Raw genomic sequence first — 15,725 nt, 5'->3', positions numbered from 1 at the left:
ATTCTTCTCTTTTAAGATCTCTTATGTCCTTTCTTTCTTTTACAGACAAACAAAGGGTTATAGCCACTACTAGGGGAGTATTAGGGTTCCTCCTAGTTAGGATCTCCTAAAGCAGTTATATAAAAGCCTTATTATACTTTTATAAGAGGTCTTACGCTTTTCTTATATAATTAGGACGCTATAAGGGTCTATCTGTAGGGTTTATAGACCCTAGGTAATAAGTAATTATAAAGTTAAACTTAGATAACACTAAGTATGCCCTTACTTACTAATAGCTAAGAACCTTTGTCTCTATAAACTACTTTAGGTTTTAGTAATCTGTTAAGATCTTAAAGAAGGTACTGTCTAAGTATCTTTGCTAATGCTGTAGGCTCTAGACAATTATAAGAAGTTCCTAGTTGTAAGTATTATAGTTATACTCTGCTTAGATTAACTTCTTTAAATAGAAGTCTACAGGCCTCTATTAGGCCAGCTTCCCCTCTCTAGGGACTAGTTAACTAAGGATTCCTAAGATAGCGCCTCTAGAGGCATCTACTTCTATTCTAGTCTGTCTTCTAGGTACAAAATAAACTAAGATAGGTACGTTAATAAATAAATCCTTTATATTCTAGAAAGCTTATAGGGATTCTTTACTTAGCTTAAGAGGCTAACTCTCCTCCTTTCTTATTACTTAACTAGATTTAGCCAAATTTAGCCCTTTCTAGGTTAATTAGGTTAATAGCAAGGCTAATTTAGAAAATCCTGTAATAAATCTCTAATAGTAGTTTATAAAGCCTATAAATACTTAGATATTATAAACTGTGCGCAGGATTAGCTATTCTTAGATTGTTTTAACCCTGTCTAGGTTAATGCTTACCCCTTTAGGTAAGACTATGTACCTAAGGTACTCTATACATTAACAGTGCTATTTACACTTGTCTAAGCGCATATAGAGGTTTACTTTACAAAGCCTCTCTAAGACCTCCTTAACGTGTCTAATGTAGTCTTTCTCTGTCTCAGAGTATACTAATATGTTGTCTAGATACATAATATAAGTTACATTAACTAATCCTATTAGTGCCTTATTTATATAGGCCTGATATTAGATAGAAGCATTTGTAAGTCTAAACAGTATTACTGTGTACTTAAAATGTCTATACCTAGTTTAAAACGTAGTCTTCTACTTATCTCCTTTCTTAATTTAGATATAGTAATATACCTTATATACATCTAGTTTAGTATAGAACTTAGCTTACGCTAGTTGTTCTAGTAACTCTGTAATTAGTAGTAATAGATAGTAGTTTTTAACTGTTATCTTGTTTAGACCTCTATAGTCTACACACAGTTGTAGGTTACTGTCTTTCTTCTTTAAAAAGAGAATAGGCGCCCCTGCTAGCAACCTTAAGTGTTATATCTAGCTACGTTGTAGATATTCTACTAGATACTTCCTAAGTATCTCTAATTCTGTTGCGGATAGTCCGTATAACAGTTAGTAGGGGGAAGTAGCTCCTTCTGCAATATTAATTGCTAGGTTGTGCTCTCTATGCTCTAGTAGGACCTAAGTATTATCTTCTAATCCTAAGTGCGCATATTCGCGATACACTTCTAGAATTAGGCTCTTTTTAGTAGATATTAGGTTATATATACCTACTAAGTTTACTATATATATATAAACGTCTGCTAAGGGACTTCTTATAGTGCGTTTAAACTCTTTAGCATCTTCTAACGCTATTTTCTCTAGTTTAGGAGAGTCTCTATACTTCTTCCCTTAGAAGAGCATACGCTAGCTTAAATAGCTTAGCTTAGGGTTTATCTAGTTAATCTAGGGTAATCTAAGGTATATCTTGTACCTTTATAGGTCTGTAACTATAAAAGGTATCTATTAGACCTTCTGTCTTCTACAGGAGTTAATGATAGATACTTCTACTATAGTTACTCTGTAGATAGGTAGTTCTGCTCCACCTACACCTTTAGCTACTATTTTATTTAATAGTGTAACCTCTAGATCCTGCTCCTTTGCTAGAAGAACTAAAATTAAGTTTAGTTGTAACCCTCTATCTATTAAGGCTTCTACGTTCTCTGTGTTGCCTATAGATGCTTTAACTATAAGTAGGCGTATATGTTCTAGGTACACTACCTTATAAAGAGAGATATTCTCTTTCTTCTTCTTAGATAATTTAATATAGGCTATAAGAGAGGAGATTAGCTCTTAGGTCCCTTGTCTTTTCCTAACTTATCTAGAGCAGGGTCTTTCTAGTTTAACTTTAGCTTTAGGCAGTTAGGGCAGTAGTAACTAGTTTCTCTATACTTAAGGTACGCGTTTTAGGTCTTATATAGACTGTTTTAGCCCTTTTTACCCTTTACTAGCTCCTTACAGAACTTCTTAGACTTAAATAACTTTTTTAGGGTTTTTATGTTCCCCTCTAACCTAGAGTTACTAAATTAGCGCTTCTGTGGTCCTTTGTTAGTTGTCTTGCCCTTAGCTAGAGTCTTATTAGGTAGCTATTAGCTATGCTGACCTAGTCTCTAGTTAATAATGTTAGCTTATTCCTCTACCTTTAGGATTGTGTCCCTTTAATTGTAGGGGATAAGGAATAAGTCCTTTTATATACTAGGGAGCAGTGCAGTAACATATTCTAGGACTTAAAGCTCTAGCGTATATAAGTTGCCTAGTTCCTTCTATAGTAGATGTATAAAGTCTAGCAGATCTGTAGGGGACTAAGATTTCTACTACTTGTATTACTTTAAGGATTTGTACGCTGCTTACTTGCGTTTAGCTAGCGTTCCTAGAGTATCTAGTATAATTCTTTTTAGCTCTTGCTATATTAGTTCCTAGGTTAGCTAATTATAGTAGTTAGTTGTGCAGTAAGCCTACTATAACATCTTTAGGTTCTCTAAGAGGTACCTTATACAAAAGTTAATCTTTTATTCCTCTATAAGGAAATTAACTAGAGATTAGAGGAAGTATCCCTTATAATCTCTCTCCTAACAGTTATATTTAGCGTAGTTGCACTTTATATACTTCTGTAGGGGTTTAGGTTATAGAAGGTTTACAGATAGAGAAGATTGTAGTTTCTCTACCTCTTCTAGTACTTTTTAGAAGGATAGGATTATTACTAGATCTCCTTTGTTGTATTTGCGTCTAAGTTTGCAAAGAGAGGAAAGTTCCTTATAGTCTTTTGTCTCTTACAACTATTCACACAAGTTTTCTAACTCCTGTTATTAATTACCTACTTCTAGGCTATTCTAGCCTTCTTTAGCTAAAGCTGCCCTATAGATGTAAATTCTAGGGTAAGGTGTACTGCCTAGAGGACCTACAGATCCTCTTAAGGCACTATAGACACTTAGTGTCTATTAAGGTATCTTCTTATCTGTAGAGGGAGGTGTTACCTTACACTCTACTAGCTCTCCTACAGGTAGGTTGTCTTAGTCCCTCTCTAAGGATAGTAAGTCAAGATAATTTAGTTTAAGACTTATAGTGGCTTAGGTCTATCTTTAATTATAATATAAGAGTAATTAGAATATAAAGAGTATATAAAGTAATTATGAGGGAGGATAGGGTTAAAGAGGATAGTAGGTGTATTAAGGTACGTAGTGTGTAGTAACAAGACTAATTATTAGAGTATTAGTAATAACCTCTAACACCTTTATATAGTCTGGGCTGGCTAGCCCTATAGTAGCTTGCTAAGACTAGCAGAGGTACCCCTAGGCTTAGCGCCTAACAGCGTACCTACAGCAGCAGCTATATAGATAATATTAAGCTAGAAGATATTTAGTAGATATACTAAAATAAGCTAGAAATATGTTTAGAAGACGTTGCACTTACACTACTGTCTAGCTAGAGGATTACTAGCTAGGAAGGGGGCTGTAGGCCTTAGGCTTAGGTAAGGGCTAGCTGCTGCTAGTGTATCTAGGCCTTAATATTACAGTAGGTAGTTATAATAGCATTATACTAAACTATAATAAACTTAGAATATATTAAAAATATATTATAGTATTTAGACTTACGTAGTACTTACTAGCGCTCTATAGTAGGTAGGTAGCTAGTACTATATAAAGAGGGCGCTAGCTATATATAGCTATACTAGCCTAGGATATAGATATATAGCGTACTACACCTACTAAGTTATTACTATATAAAGTTAAAATATATTAAAAATATATTTTAGGTTTATTCTTACACTGCAAAGGTTTCTGCCTCCTAGGTCCTCTTAGTAGAAGACCTCCCTAATATAGATAAATAGGCTGCCTGTAGTATTAAAGGTAAGGGCTAGACAGCTATATAGTAGGTAGTAAAAAGTATAATAATTCTTATAGTTTACCTATAATATATTAAAAATATATTTCTAAGATATTCTTTAAGACATACCTTGCTAGTAAGCTAGGTAGTAGCTTGCTAGGCAGCTATGCTAGTAGTATTAGTAGTAGTTATAGTTATATAAAATTTTTATATTATTATTTTATATAAAATATTTTAAGAATATGTTATAAATACGTCCTAGCGCCTAGCGCGCTAATATTGCTTTAGTCTTAGCACCACTCTATGCGGTTTAGACTATGGTCCGCCCTCTAAATCTCATGGTCTGATGACCTGATGCCTCCTTATCAGCGACCAAATGTCTGAGCACTGGAGAGGGCAATACGTGCTGTGCATTTGCATCCCATCCTAACATGTACGAAGGTCTGATTTCTAGAATCCTGCTCTCACCGCACCCTCCAACCACGCAACACCAGCCATAACACCATCCACAATCCTCACTCTCTGCCCCTCCTCCTGCCCAAGTTCCTCAATACACGCCTCTCTGACCATCTCGTCCATACCAGCCATGCCAGCGCAGCCCAGACAAACTGCACCCACCTTGCCCTTCCTCAGCAGCCGCTTAACGGCATCCTTCATCTTCTGTCTAACCTCCTCAGCTGGCGCATCATGCAGATCCGTCGCATTCAGCCCTGTTGTCTCGACGCCAGCAAACCGCTTGCCGCCATCAGAGCTTGTGCCGAGGAACTGCACCGTGGCCTCTGTGAGGATATCCTCCCAGACCTTGCCTGTGCTTACGATGCCAAACTTCTCCTCTTCGTGTATCGACTGTAGACTCGTGCCTACGCTTGCCTCGAATATGCCGGTGACAGGTTTACGCCCATTCTTGACAGCTGGCTCCTGTTTCAGCAACGGCACGAGCGGGTGTTGCGAGTAGCATGCAACAAGGAATGCATCATAGCGGTCGAGGAGCGGTCGCAGGGTGGGTAGGCAGTGCTTGACTGACTCGTACGCGTCTTCTTCGTTGTTGATGCTCTTCACGCCATCGGGAGCGGTGAAGTAATCGTGTGTTGTCTAGCTGCGGTTAGTTGCTAGGATGAATCGGTGAGTGGTGCTAATTGACATCTGTAAATTGCAGAGCATCGACCAGAGGCTTGAGGCCATCGGTCATGGACACTGTCGAGTTTGGGTTGATGACGAGAATGGAGCGCATCTTGCCGTATCTAGGATTGCGGCCGTGACGATATTCACCCATGGTTTTCACTGGGAACTTTGCTGTTGAGCATCTCGCTACCCCGCGAATCCATAATCTGCGCGTGATGCTCAAAATAGTGGAGATCACGATGTGGGCTGTGACCAGGGCTTGTCTTAGGCGATGTCCGTGACGTCATTCAGGTTTACGCGGCAACAGGCAAATAAGGGCAAGTTTTAGCATTCGTTGTGACTTGGGCAAGCTGAAGTGCAACGGTTGATCGCGTAAAGTGCCTTGGACTTGATCACAATTTGCAAAGTACACGACAGCTGGTATGGGTAATTGAGAGCTCATTGTTGAAAGTTTGATTAGACTACAGAGGGTATATGACGCTTGATGTTGACGGCGCTTGATGCAATAAACATTGCCCACACCATTCATGTTGATTCTAGTGCATACACCGTATCAGAATGTTCATGTCTGGTTGCCGAGTCCGAGCAACATCGAGCGTTTTCCCTTGCAACGCCTTCGCTGGTGGCTTGTCGCATTGTGGTAAAGGACTTGGGAAACTGGGGTCGTAAGCAACACGCCATGTGAAAGGCAACGGCGGCGACGTACAGGTCGTAAAATCGTCAGGGGTACACGTCGTCTAACGGAAGCAGGAGAAGCGACCGCAGGAGATCCTGAAGGGAGCGCGGCGGACACCATGCCTATCAGCGACAACACCACCGCCTGGGATGTTTGTTAGTTTCCGAGTTATCCAGGCGAGCGATCAAGAGTGAACTAACCGCCGTGCCTTCCGCCCCATTGTTTAGTCCAGAGAAGACCCATGGCTGTTGAGTGTGATTTGTTGGTTGTTGTTGTTGAGAGTTTCTGGTCGTCTCGAAGCTCAGTATTGAGGAGGTGTTTGCTTGCGGTGAGAATGTGGAGCGGTTGAGATGCGTTAAATAGGGAGCTGTAATGGGAGGCTGAAAGCCAAGCAGGGTAAACAAACTGGTTGTTTCAGTGACGTAGGCCAATTCGGGAAAGTCTTGGCCAATGACCTTGTTCTCGAGGTGAGCCGTCCCCCTCAGCCACAGCTTGCGAGACCACTGCAGCTCAAATGGGATCTAAAGCTGCGGCTTCACCGAATCTGGCACTAAGATGCCTCTCAATGTGGTAATCTGACGTCGAGACAGCATGTTGCGCCACAGCACGGGAGGGTGATGGTAGCTTGTGCACGTAGGAAGGCCCGAAAGCGCAGAGAATCGAGGCACTATTGCGACATTCTGGGGCTGTGAAGTGTAGCAAGGAATTCATTGTGGCTTTGTGTCCTTGTCCTCTGCATCGGTGCGTTGCAAGGGCGAGGTCGTATTCCAAATCGTTACCCACTGCCACCCGTAAGCTTCGTGAAGACACAGCGGGGACCTTGGCATGGAGCATGCGTGACGAACGCCCATTCTCGTGGTTTGTGCGACAGCGTTTGAAGTGCTGGAAGACATGCACAGCTTTTGCGCACAAGACAGATGCTGAATGGTGAAGGTTGTTCGTATTCGTCATGTGAAGCATGCTTGTTGGTAAGAGGAATTGTATGCGCCCGCAGATCCCATCCAGATCCTGTCCCTATATTGTACAGATTTCATGCAGTTAAGCGACTCAGCGCACCCGTTCTTGACCGTCGTTCGAAGGTGTCTCTTGGTCGAGGCCTTGCTTGCACGGGTTCCTTTTCATCTAGTGTACATGGGCTGCCACGTTCATGGTAACAGCTTATCGGCCGGGCAGACCACCCTGTGCCATGGCGGCGTTCTGCTCCTGGAACCTGTCACCGAGGCGCTGCGAGCCCTTCATGTGCTTGTCGACGCATCGCATGACGCAGCCCTCTTCGCGCGAGGTGAGGGACTTGCTCTCGAAGCCGTTGACGCATGAGTCGAAGCATTGCTGGACGAGGTTGGAGTACATCTGCGGCTGTTAGCTTCTTGCCGACTGACTGCTCGCCCATTCATTTCTCGCCCGTTTAGAATGGCGGAAGCGATGCTTTGGCAGACGCACGTTCATGAATTCCTTCATCTGCTTCTTCTCCATGCGGTTCTGGAGCTCGCGCTGCTCGTTCTGTGTGAGTCTGTGCGCGCGGTTAGCCTCGTCCGGCAGAGGCACAGCCGTGGTGGTGGGCGCCTACTGATCCATGATGAGGTGCAGATGGGGTGTAGCTGAGTCTGGCTATGGAGATGATGGTGCCGTCGCAGTCGTTGGTGCTGTTGACGGTATGACGTGCGGTGCTGCGAACTATTTTTCGAAGGAGCTCGAGGGCGCTCGGACTGCACAACGGCTGCACCTGCCCTAGTAGTAAGTACGTGGCACGCTGGGAGCAGCGCCAGCCCCCGAGCAGTCGCAGGTCGCAGGCCGAAGGGGCGCCTCGCCGACGTCCACTCTTGTCGGGCGTGCGATCTAGAACGCGGTTCCAACGTGATTTCCGCTCTCCATGCATCGTTGAATCGTTGCACGGCGGGCGGCGGGCCCATGCGCAGCGAGCGACGACAGAACAATCACCGCTCGCAGCCTCGCGCTGCTGCTGACCGGCCGTCTCAGTCTGTCGGCTCTGCGCCAGGCTCAGGTGCAGGCGCCAGGTTCTAAAGCGCCGGCCCCGGGCCAGTGTTTGGGTGTCAGACGGCCGTGGGTGCCGTCCTGCTTGGGCTTGGATTGCACTGGATTGCGCTGTGCAGGCAGTCCATCAGCCACAGCAGCGGAGCGCTCGCCAAGGGTCTGTCCAACACCCCCAGCACCCACCACCCACTGCTGCCACCATTGCCCTCGGCAGCCCCCAGCCCTGCATACTTGACGTCGCCGTCGCCGCAACCTCGCACGCGCAGCCCGGCTTGCCCTCGCCCTCCTCCTGCCTGCTGCTCACCGTGTCCCACGCCCTGTCGCATCGACCGTAGCCGCCGCTCGCTAATTACCACGTCGCGTCCGTTGTGAGGTGCCAAGGTTGTGAGGGTGTGACGTTCTGCCGTTCTGCGGTTCTGCCGTTCTGCCGTTCTGCGGTTCTGAGCCCGTAGTCTACCCTACCAGCTCCCGTCGACTGCACGCCCGCACGCGCCGCACTGCACCCGCCCGGCAGCCGCCCAGCACCCAGCAGCTCTCCGCACCGTCGCTCTGCTCGCACGCCTGCGCCCTCGCCCACGACGTCCGGCAGCACGGCAGCGCGGCAGCAAGGCAGCACCACGACGAGCCCCGCAGGCCTGCGATTCTTGCGCTCGCTCCGTTGCGACGTCACAGCGTGGCCCTGTACCTCTGCCGCCTGCAAGCCCACTCTGGGGGCCCACTCTGCACTGCTTCGACTCCGCAACACGCAGCCATCATTCACAGCCCGCGATATCCCCCGCCTGAAGAGCTGCGACGCTCTGCAGCCTGCCTGCCATGCCTGCTGCCACGCAGCACCACCCCCACTCGCCGCGCGTGCGCAACGGCGAGCCCCAGCCCGCTCCACTCGCAGCCCACGAGCCCGCGTCCGCGAGGCGTGACTTGACCTCGTGGTGGAGGACCTTTAGCAAACGTGCAGTCAAGAAGGAGGAAGAACAGAAAGGTAACGCGCCTTTCCATGTCCTGCAGCAGTTGCGCAACCGCACTGGTCTGCCCTCTCGACAGCTGCGCTTGCAGGAGCGTGCCTGATACGGCTGGGCTTATCCGAATGCCCTCGCAGCATGCCCACCACCTTTTGCTGCTTGCAGTTGCTGACAGCCCCCCAGCAGAAGCTGCCGCTGCACAACAGGGCATATTTGGTGTTCCCCTAATCCAAAGTATACCCTACGCAAACGTTGCCATATCACTGTTCAACGAACACGGCGAAAGCTATATATACGGCTATGTACCGATCGTGGTCGCCAAGTGCGGCGTCTTCCTGAAAGAAAAAGGTCAGCTTTGTTGCTCCTACCTACCTCCAGCAACTAACGTCCCCCAGCAACGGACGTCGAGGGCATCTTCCGCTTAGCCGGTTCAGAAAAGAGAATCAAGGAACTAAAGACCGCGTTCGACACTCCACCACGGTATGGCAAGGGCCTGGACTGGACAGGCTACACAGTACACGACGCCGCCAACATCCTGCGTCGCTACTTTAACAATCTACCAGAGCCTATCATTCCTCTGGGCAACTACGACAGCTTTCGACAACCTCTACGAAACCACCAAGCAGAAGCCGTGGGGCCCATTGAGGGCCAGGCACCTTCCATTGGAGGCTTCGATCCTGACGCTGCGGTGCGCAACTACCAACATGTCATCAAGAGTCTGCCGTCCCTGAACCGCCAGCTGCTGTTGTATATCCTGGATTTGCTCGCAGTCTTCGCTGCAAAGGCCGATGTGAATAAGATGACAACGTCCAACCTGGCAGCCATTTTCCAGCCTGGTATACTATCCCACCCACAGCACGACATGTCCCCACAAGACTACAGGTTGAACCAGGATGTACTCATATTCCTCATTGATAACCAAGACCATTTCTTGATTGGCATGGAAGGCACAGCTGTCGATGAAGGTACCGTCAAGCAAATCGAGAGTGGACCCAACACACCACAAGCACGGACACCTACGACGCCTGGGCGAAACAATCCGGGCCTGGACCGTTCAGCTTCCACGTCATCGAGTGCCGGCGCAGATAGCCTGCGCAAGTATGGTGGTCTTCGTCGCAATGTTTCCACCTCGTCCAAGCGTTCGCGCCATTCTGGAGCTATCCCAAGCCCCATCACTCCAGGTTTCGTTACACCGCCCACGTCTGGTGTGCATCGAAGCAACACTCTTCCGTCAAAACGTTCGCCAGCGCTTAACAGCCCTCGCTTCGCGAACAGGCCTTCTGGACCATCAACACCAACAGCAGAGGAGGACAGGGCACCGCTCTCGCCTAATACGATCGAGTCTGCGGCGGCGAACATCCCTCAGCTAGAAAAGTTTGTCAACGAGCCAGAAAGTGCGAAGGCGCCACGGCCCGTATCGAGCCAGGTAGTGCCCGTCCATGTGACAGCGGAGCCTCTTCAACCAGCGCCGGTGCCCGAGGAAGCTATTCCAAAACGTGCAATGACACTGCCTCCGGGCAAGATCGAACTACCCAAGCCTGCTTTTGCGCAGTATTCAGAACAGCCTAGGCCCATGGCGGATACGCCTGCACTCGAGTCGATCCCTGGAGCGTTCCCTCCGTCAACGCCAGGCGTCGTCCCAGCAAGTGAGGCTAGCACACCGATTGCCTCAGTTCCTGCCTCGATTCCTGCCTCTGTACAGGCAGCGCACGTATTGCACCCTCCACCTGTACCAGGCTCAGGCCGGCGCAGCCCTCGGATGACCCCTACTCGTGAACACTCCGAGTTCCTCGAAGCACCGGTCGACTCGGGTTCATCATTTGAGCCAACCCCAGCTGTTCGCACATTTACCCAGATTCTCGCAAAGGTGTCTCCATCTCCCTCTGACGTAAAGGATGGCAAGGATAAGGACGGTCGCAAGCCAAACAAGCTACAGAAGAAGCGGGGGCCTTCGGGCAATATCCCCAGTGCTCACAGTTCTACAACGTCGTTGACGGGTCAACTTGCAAGCCTGGATGCGATCAGTGTTGCTCCGGCGCCCGCATCACCCTTGTTTCCGCCACAAGCTCCGTTCGCTCAGTCGCAGGCCAGCGGCTCCAAAGAGGCTCTTCAGTCCTCCAGTATAGACACGTTCTCTTCACGCAACTCTGGAACCACGTTGAAGCCCAGCATGTCTCCGTCAGCTTCTTTCAGATCACACTCAACGGCGACCGAGTACTCGGAAGCCGAGCTGAACGACGAGTCTCCCGTTGTGAAAGAAGAGAGGGAGAAACGAAGCTTTTGGAAGGGTCATAAGCGTGGCGAAAGTAGGGCAACGCCTACCGCCAGTCAGACCGATCTGCATGGCTCCGTGCCCGGTGGCGACAAGAGCATGAGTTCCTTTGGTAGCAGCTCGGGCTGGGCAACAGGCGGACGCCGGAGTGGTCAGTTTGACTCACAGCAGACTTCTGATACTTCGATGGTGTTTGGCAGCCCGCCAGATGGCGATCGATCTTCGGACAAGAAGGGTACATTCGACTGGTTCCATAAGATGAGGCACGATCACCGAGAGCGATCTGACAAGAGGGAGAGGGCAAAGAGCCCCCCTGGCAGTATGAGCAACATGCCCCTGCCGCAGAACTTGATGAAGCCTCGCGAGGGCCTTCCCATGAGAGATCGATCTACAGATGCACCAAGATCCACGGGCGAAGCATCCAACGACTTGACGCCTACAGGAACCAGTCCTGTTGTGCCCACTACCTCATCCGCATCCGAGAGAGGGCAGCAAACATCACCGGTGGCACTCAATACGCAGCCACAGCAGTCTGTGGGGGCGACGATTGGACCTCCTCCTACCACTGCGAGTCCTGTTCCAGTAGCCATACCTGAAGAGTCGGCTGCGCAATCTGCGCCTGTGGCTCTGCCTCTGAAGCATGAAGACTCGGCGGCCACGATACAACCGGTCACTCAGCCTAACACGGAACCTTCATCACCCATAATAGCGCAGCCTGTACCCTTTGCTCCCATCAGTCAGGTACTGCGATCGTCTCCCGAGGAACCCAAGACGCCCACGAGCACGACCACGGCACATCCTGTACTTCACGCGCCATCGCCAGCCATCGCCGAGATCCTGGCTGCGCCAGCGAGAAGCTTCAACAGGTCGCCAGAGCGGGCGACTCCTTCACCCTCGCGGGTGCCTCATTCTCATTCGACCCATTGAGGTTTTTGTCGTGTTCCGTGTAAAGCAGGGTGTTGCGCACTGCTACAGCGCCATGATGTACGGCGTTGGGGTCTGTTTCGATTCTGGATACCATGTGTCTGCAAGATGATACGATGGCTGCTTGAGTGCGCCGACATGATTTTGGGTGATTTGAGGTGAGCTGTCAAGGAGGAATTTGACGAGCGATGAGCGGAGAATTTGGCGCAAGCGTCTCTGGCAATGTATAGGCGAGACAGCAGTGGTAATAATAATCATCATCATCTCCTTACCATGGTCGTAACGGACTACGACCGAAGATGCGCAGACATGGACTGACGTGGCCTGAACTCGCGCACGGAAACCAAGCCACCTCTCGCGCAGCCTCGCCCTCTTCTCGCCATGCAATTTATTCCTCCGGTGCGTACCACGTGTCTGCACTCCCCTTGTACCGTGCGTGATGTGTGACTATCCTTTCATGCAATGCGATGCCGACATGCTATGTAGACAGCGTAAGCACTACTCCCAGCGAACCAGACGTCTGCCACACCGTCTGGAAATCTCCCATGTCAGCTCGTAGCGACGCGGAAGAAGAGATTGGTTGGCATTGTGGCTGACTCTGGCTTGTTTGAAACTGCACTGGAGAGGCTGGTTTCGTGGGCTTGCATGTGCTTCTCAGAGGAGAACAGGAGGCTGGCTGGAGGCATGTGCTCGTCACGCTTGATACAGTCACGTGACCGTGCACGAAGCGTGGACCAAAGAGCTCAGATGAGGAATAGCCTCACCAACGTGCCGCATTAACCGTGCCGCATCTGCTGGGCGACGGCGTCGTGGCGATGTTCAGGCTTCATGTCGGCCGGCCTGCTGGTGCATCGAGGTCGACTAGGTACCGGTAGTAGCTCGGACGCTGCGGATGCGCGAGCCTAGCCGAGCCTTGGCGAGAAGTGTGACTGGGTCGGTCACGCCAGCAGCTGCTCGGCTGATGTGCACCGGGTGGCTGCTATATTTGGGGCACGCAGGGCCGTATTGAAGAAGGCCTGTTCGAGATGCTGCACTGGCGGCGCACTGGCGGCGAAACCATCAGCAACACGAGAGTGGGTGACTGTGCGGCAGGATCGCGAGATGAGCGAGGCTCGACGTGGGAGCATCAGAGCGTCGGTGGCGCGACGATGCGGATTGCGCGCGATTGTGTGCAGGCCGGAGTGGAGCTGGCGAGGAAGAAGCACCACGCCAGTGAAGCCGTCCACCGTTCGTGGCTCAACAAGCAGCAGCCCGAGGCTGGGTGTAGTGCACGCCAGCGAACGCTCCAACGCGCTGAGCCGGGCCATCTGGCGCGGTCCACAGATGACGTCCGGGAACAAGGATCGTGTTGAGTGAGCACTGAGCACTCAGCACTGTGTGAGGCAGGGGGGCACGGGGGTTGCCAACAGGGCAGCCTGAGCGTGCTCAGCGTGCTCAGCGTGCTCAGCGTGCTCGACGCCCTCTGCGGTTTCAGACTGCGAGAGGTGGCTGGAGAGCGTGCGCCGGCACTGCGCTGGATAGGAGCATAGCAGGCGCGTTATAGGCTCGGCAGCTGGGCTTCCAGCAGGACTGCGAGTCTGCGAGGAGGCTCAACCCGCATGTGGACGACGGATCGTCATGGCGGAGACAGCTAGAGCGGCGCTCGGGCACTCGTATCTGTAGTCGCATGTATCAAAAGCCTTGGGCCTTGGGGCGGCGCCTTTTGGCTGGACAACTCCCTTCCTTGCCTGCCACCCGAGATCTTTATTTCTCCCTGCCGTTTCAACTTTCACTGCTGTTTCCATTCGACACATTCGCTAGTGTTCCTCCACCGTCACTTTGACCAGCAAAGAGGAGTGTGCTCTTCGACCAAACAAACAACGGCTTGAGATTGCGCGTGGCGTCGACCCAGCCGTCTGGAACTTGGACAAGTTGTGTAAGCGTTCCACTTGTCACCTCGACAGCACCATGGCACCCCAGCTATAAGGGCCCTCGCCCTGCCTGATGAGGCGATATCTCCTTGCCTGCTGCCGTTGAATCCATCGCACACGATGCCTTGCTAACACGAATGGCAGTCTTCACTGACGCCCATCCTTACTTTCGCTTCGCCCACGGACGTCTTCACGATGCGTTCTCTTCTCCGCTACACGTTGTTGGCACTGCCTCTTCTCGGCGCTGCCATTGCTGAGGAGCCCTCGACACAGACCTCGGACGCCTCGAACTCCATCTATGCAAATGCGCAGGAAGCTTTCCAGGAGCTGCTGAACGTGCTGCCCGAGGAGTCGCTGCAGGCCGCTCTCAACTCGCTCACCAAGTTCAAGGCCGGCGTGTTCGAGTCGCACCGCAGCGGCGTCGAGCATGTGCACAGCAACAGCCCTGCCCTGGCCACCAAGCTCATCGTCGCCGCTGTTCAGGACCTGAAGAACCGCCAGGTCGCCGCACCTTCTAATGGCACCACGCCCGTCGTCCCGAGCAGCCAGGCCCCCGAGCAGCCCCAGAGCAGCGCGCAGCCGTCGGCTCAGCCGTCAACCCAGCAGTCGGCCCAGCAGTCGACCCAGCAGTCGGCCCAGCCATCGGCCCAGCCGTCGACCCAGCAGTCAGCCCAGCAGTCGGCCCAGCAGTCCAGCCAGGCTCCCGAGAATACCCAGCAGCAGAGCTCAGAACAGGCCCCAGCAACCACCGCCAACGCCCCCAGCACACCCACCAGCCGCCCCGTCCTCATCCCCGTCCAGGTCACGACGGTCAACCAGCAAGGCAGCACTGTGGTCCAGACCAGCGAGGTCTTCTCCGAGGTCACTGCCTCTGTCCAGGTGACCGTGACGCGTACGACGACCAACCAGCAGGGCAGCACCGTCGCCGTCACCACGCAAGAGGTGCGCCCCGCGGTGATCCGCACCACGACCGACTCGCGCGGCAGCCAGGTGACCGTGACGTCGGCCGCCATGTACGCACCCACGCGCGGCCAAGTCCTCACCACGACCAACGCCGAGGGCTCCACCTTCCTGACCACCTACACACCCGGCGGCGGCCGCGTGTCGAGCGTGAAGCTGGTCACCACCACCGACGCCGAAGGCCGCCCGCAGACACGGACGAGCATCACCTACGTCGACCCCACCGAGGTTGGCGGCAGCGACGACAACGGCTCCGGCTCCGGCGCGACCCCGACTGGCCGCCCAACCGTACAGTCGGGCTCTGCGTCCAAGAACAGCGCGCTAGCCGGTCTGGTTGGTCTCGGTGCGTTCGCCTTCTTCTTCTGATCGCATTACGTCAAGAAGAGGGTAGAGAGAAGAAGGAAAGTAGGAAGAAAAGCAACATTCACGCGAACAACGAGTCTCCTTTGGCAGCATCGCATTGCATTGCATCAGCATCCTTAGCGTTAGCGTTGCGCTCCTTGGCCTTGCGACTTGCATTCGTGTACATGATTGAACAGGACACGGACATGAGCATGGATCATTCAAAATCGAGCGAGTCGGAAACAGAAGAAGAGCGAAGAAGCATTGCTTTCAGCGGCGCTGCGATTATTCTGAAAAAAAAAAATCTTTTTTTATGCACATTCATCGTTTTGTTTAGCACGCAAGCACG

General features: G+C 51.2%; 5 protein-coding genes across 5 annotated transcripts, besides 15 other annotated features; 2 read left to right on the top strand and 3 right to left on the bottom strand.

The window, feature by feature from the left end:
* Positions 1–3,697: part of a mobile genetic element that runs on past the window's edge.
* Positions 1–3,703: part of a mobile genetic element that runs on past the window's edge.
* Positions 1,238–1,362: a mobile genetic element.
* Positions 1,238–1,368: a mobile genetic element.
* Positions 1,244–1,365: a mobile genetic element.
* Positions 3,476–3,523: a tandem repeat.
* Positions 3,493–3,697: a long terminal repeat.
* Positions 3,698–3,701: a direct repeat.
* Positions 3,704–4,389: 686 nt separating the features above from the next.
* Positions 4,390–4,414: a tandem repeat.
* A 112-nt stretch (positions 4,415–4,526) lies between these two features.
* Positions 4,527–4,579: a dispersed repeat.
* Positions 4,580–4,669: 90 nt separating this feature from the next.
* On the bottom strand, positions 4,670–5,492 carry EKO05_0005242 (uncharacterized protein; the record flags this gene model as incomplete). The annotated part of the gene is made up of 2 exons (XM_038940180.1): positions 4,670–5,311; positions 5,361–5,492. The coding sequence occupies 2 exons, from the start codon at positions 5,490–5,492 to the stop codon at positions 4,670–4,672; spliced, it is 774 nt and encodes a 257-aa protein (XP_038798263.1).
* Positions 4,690–4,734: a tandem repeat.
* A 374-nt stretch (positions 5,493–5,866) lies between the features above and the next one.
* On the bottom strand, positions 5,867–6,137 carry EKO05_0005241 (uncharacterized protein; the record flags this gene model as incomplete). Its single annotated transcript, XM_059636562.1, has 2 exons — positions 5,867–5,998; positions 6,048–6,137. The coding sequence occupies 2 exons, from the start codon at positions 6,135–6,137 to the stop codon at positions 5,867–5,869; spliced, it is 222 nt and encodes a 73-aa protein (XP_059492545.1).
* Positions 6,138–6,259: 122 nt separating this feature from the next.
* Positions 6,260–6,295: a tandem repeat.
* Positions 6,296–7,175: 880 nt separating this feature from the next.
* EKO05_0005240 (protein transporter tim9) lies at positions 7,176–7,592 on the bottom strand (the record flags this gene model as incomplete). Its single annotated transcript, XM_038940091.1, has 3 exons — positions 7,176–7,367; positions 7,458–7,527; positions 7,585–7,592. 3 exons carry the CDS (start codon positions 7,590–7,592, stop codon positions 7,176–7,178), a joined length of 270 nt encoding a protein of 89 aa, XP_038798262.1.
* An 813-nt stretch (positions 7,593–8,405) lies between these two features.
* Positions 8,406–8,452: a tandem repeat.
* Positions 8,453–8,811: 359 nt separating this feature from the next.
* Positions 8,812–8,834: a tandem repeat.
* On the top strand, positions 8,823–12,167 carry EKO05_0005239 (GTPase activating protein (GAP) for Rho1p; the record flags this gene model as incomplete). Its single annotated transcript, XM_038940100.1, has 3 exons — positions 8,823–8,988; positions 9,152–9,316; positions 9,364–12,167. 3 exons carry the CDS (start codon positions 8,823–8,825, stop codon positions 12,165–12,167), a joined length of 3,135 nt encoding a protein of 1,044 aa, XP_038798261.1.
* A 2,102-nt stretch (positions 12,168–14,269) lies between these two features.
* On the top strand, positions 14,270–15,400 carry EKO05_0005238 (uncharacterized protein; the record flags this gene model as incomplete). The annotated part of the gene is made up of 1 exon (XM_038945942.1): positions 14,270–15,400. The coding sequence occupies one exon, from the start codon at positions 14,270–14,272 to the stop codon at positions 15,398–15,400; it is 1,131 nt and encodes a 376-aa protein (XP_038798260.1).
* An 86-nt stretch (positions 15,401–15,486) lies between these two features.
* Positions 15,487–15,554: a tandem repeat.
* Between the last annotated feature and the right edge of the window lie 171 nt (positions 15,555–15,725).

This window comes from Ascochyta rabiei, chromosome 8 (genome assembly GCF_004011695.2).
Source record: "Ascochyta rabiei chromosome 8, complete sequence".
NCBI classification, from domain to species: Eukaryota; Fungi; Ascomycota; class Dothideomycetes; order Pleosporales; family Didymellaceae; genus Ascochyta; species Ascochyta rabiei.
The sequence above is the reverse complement of the archived record's forward strand: the minus strand, read 5'-3'. Positions and strand labels throughout refer to the sequence as shown.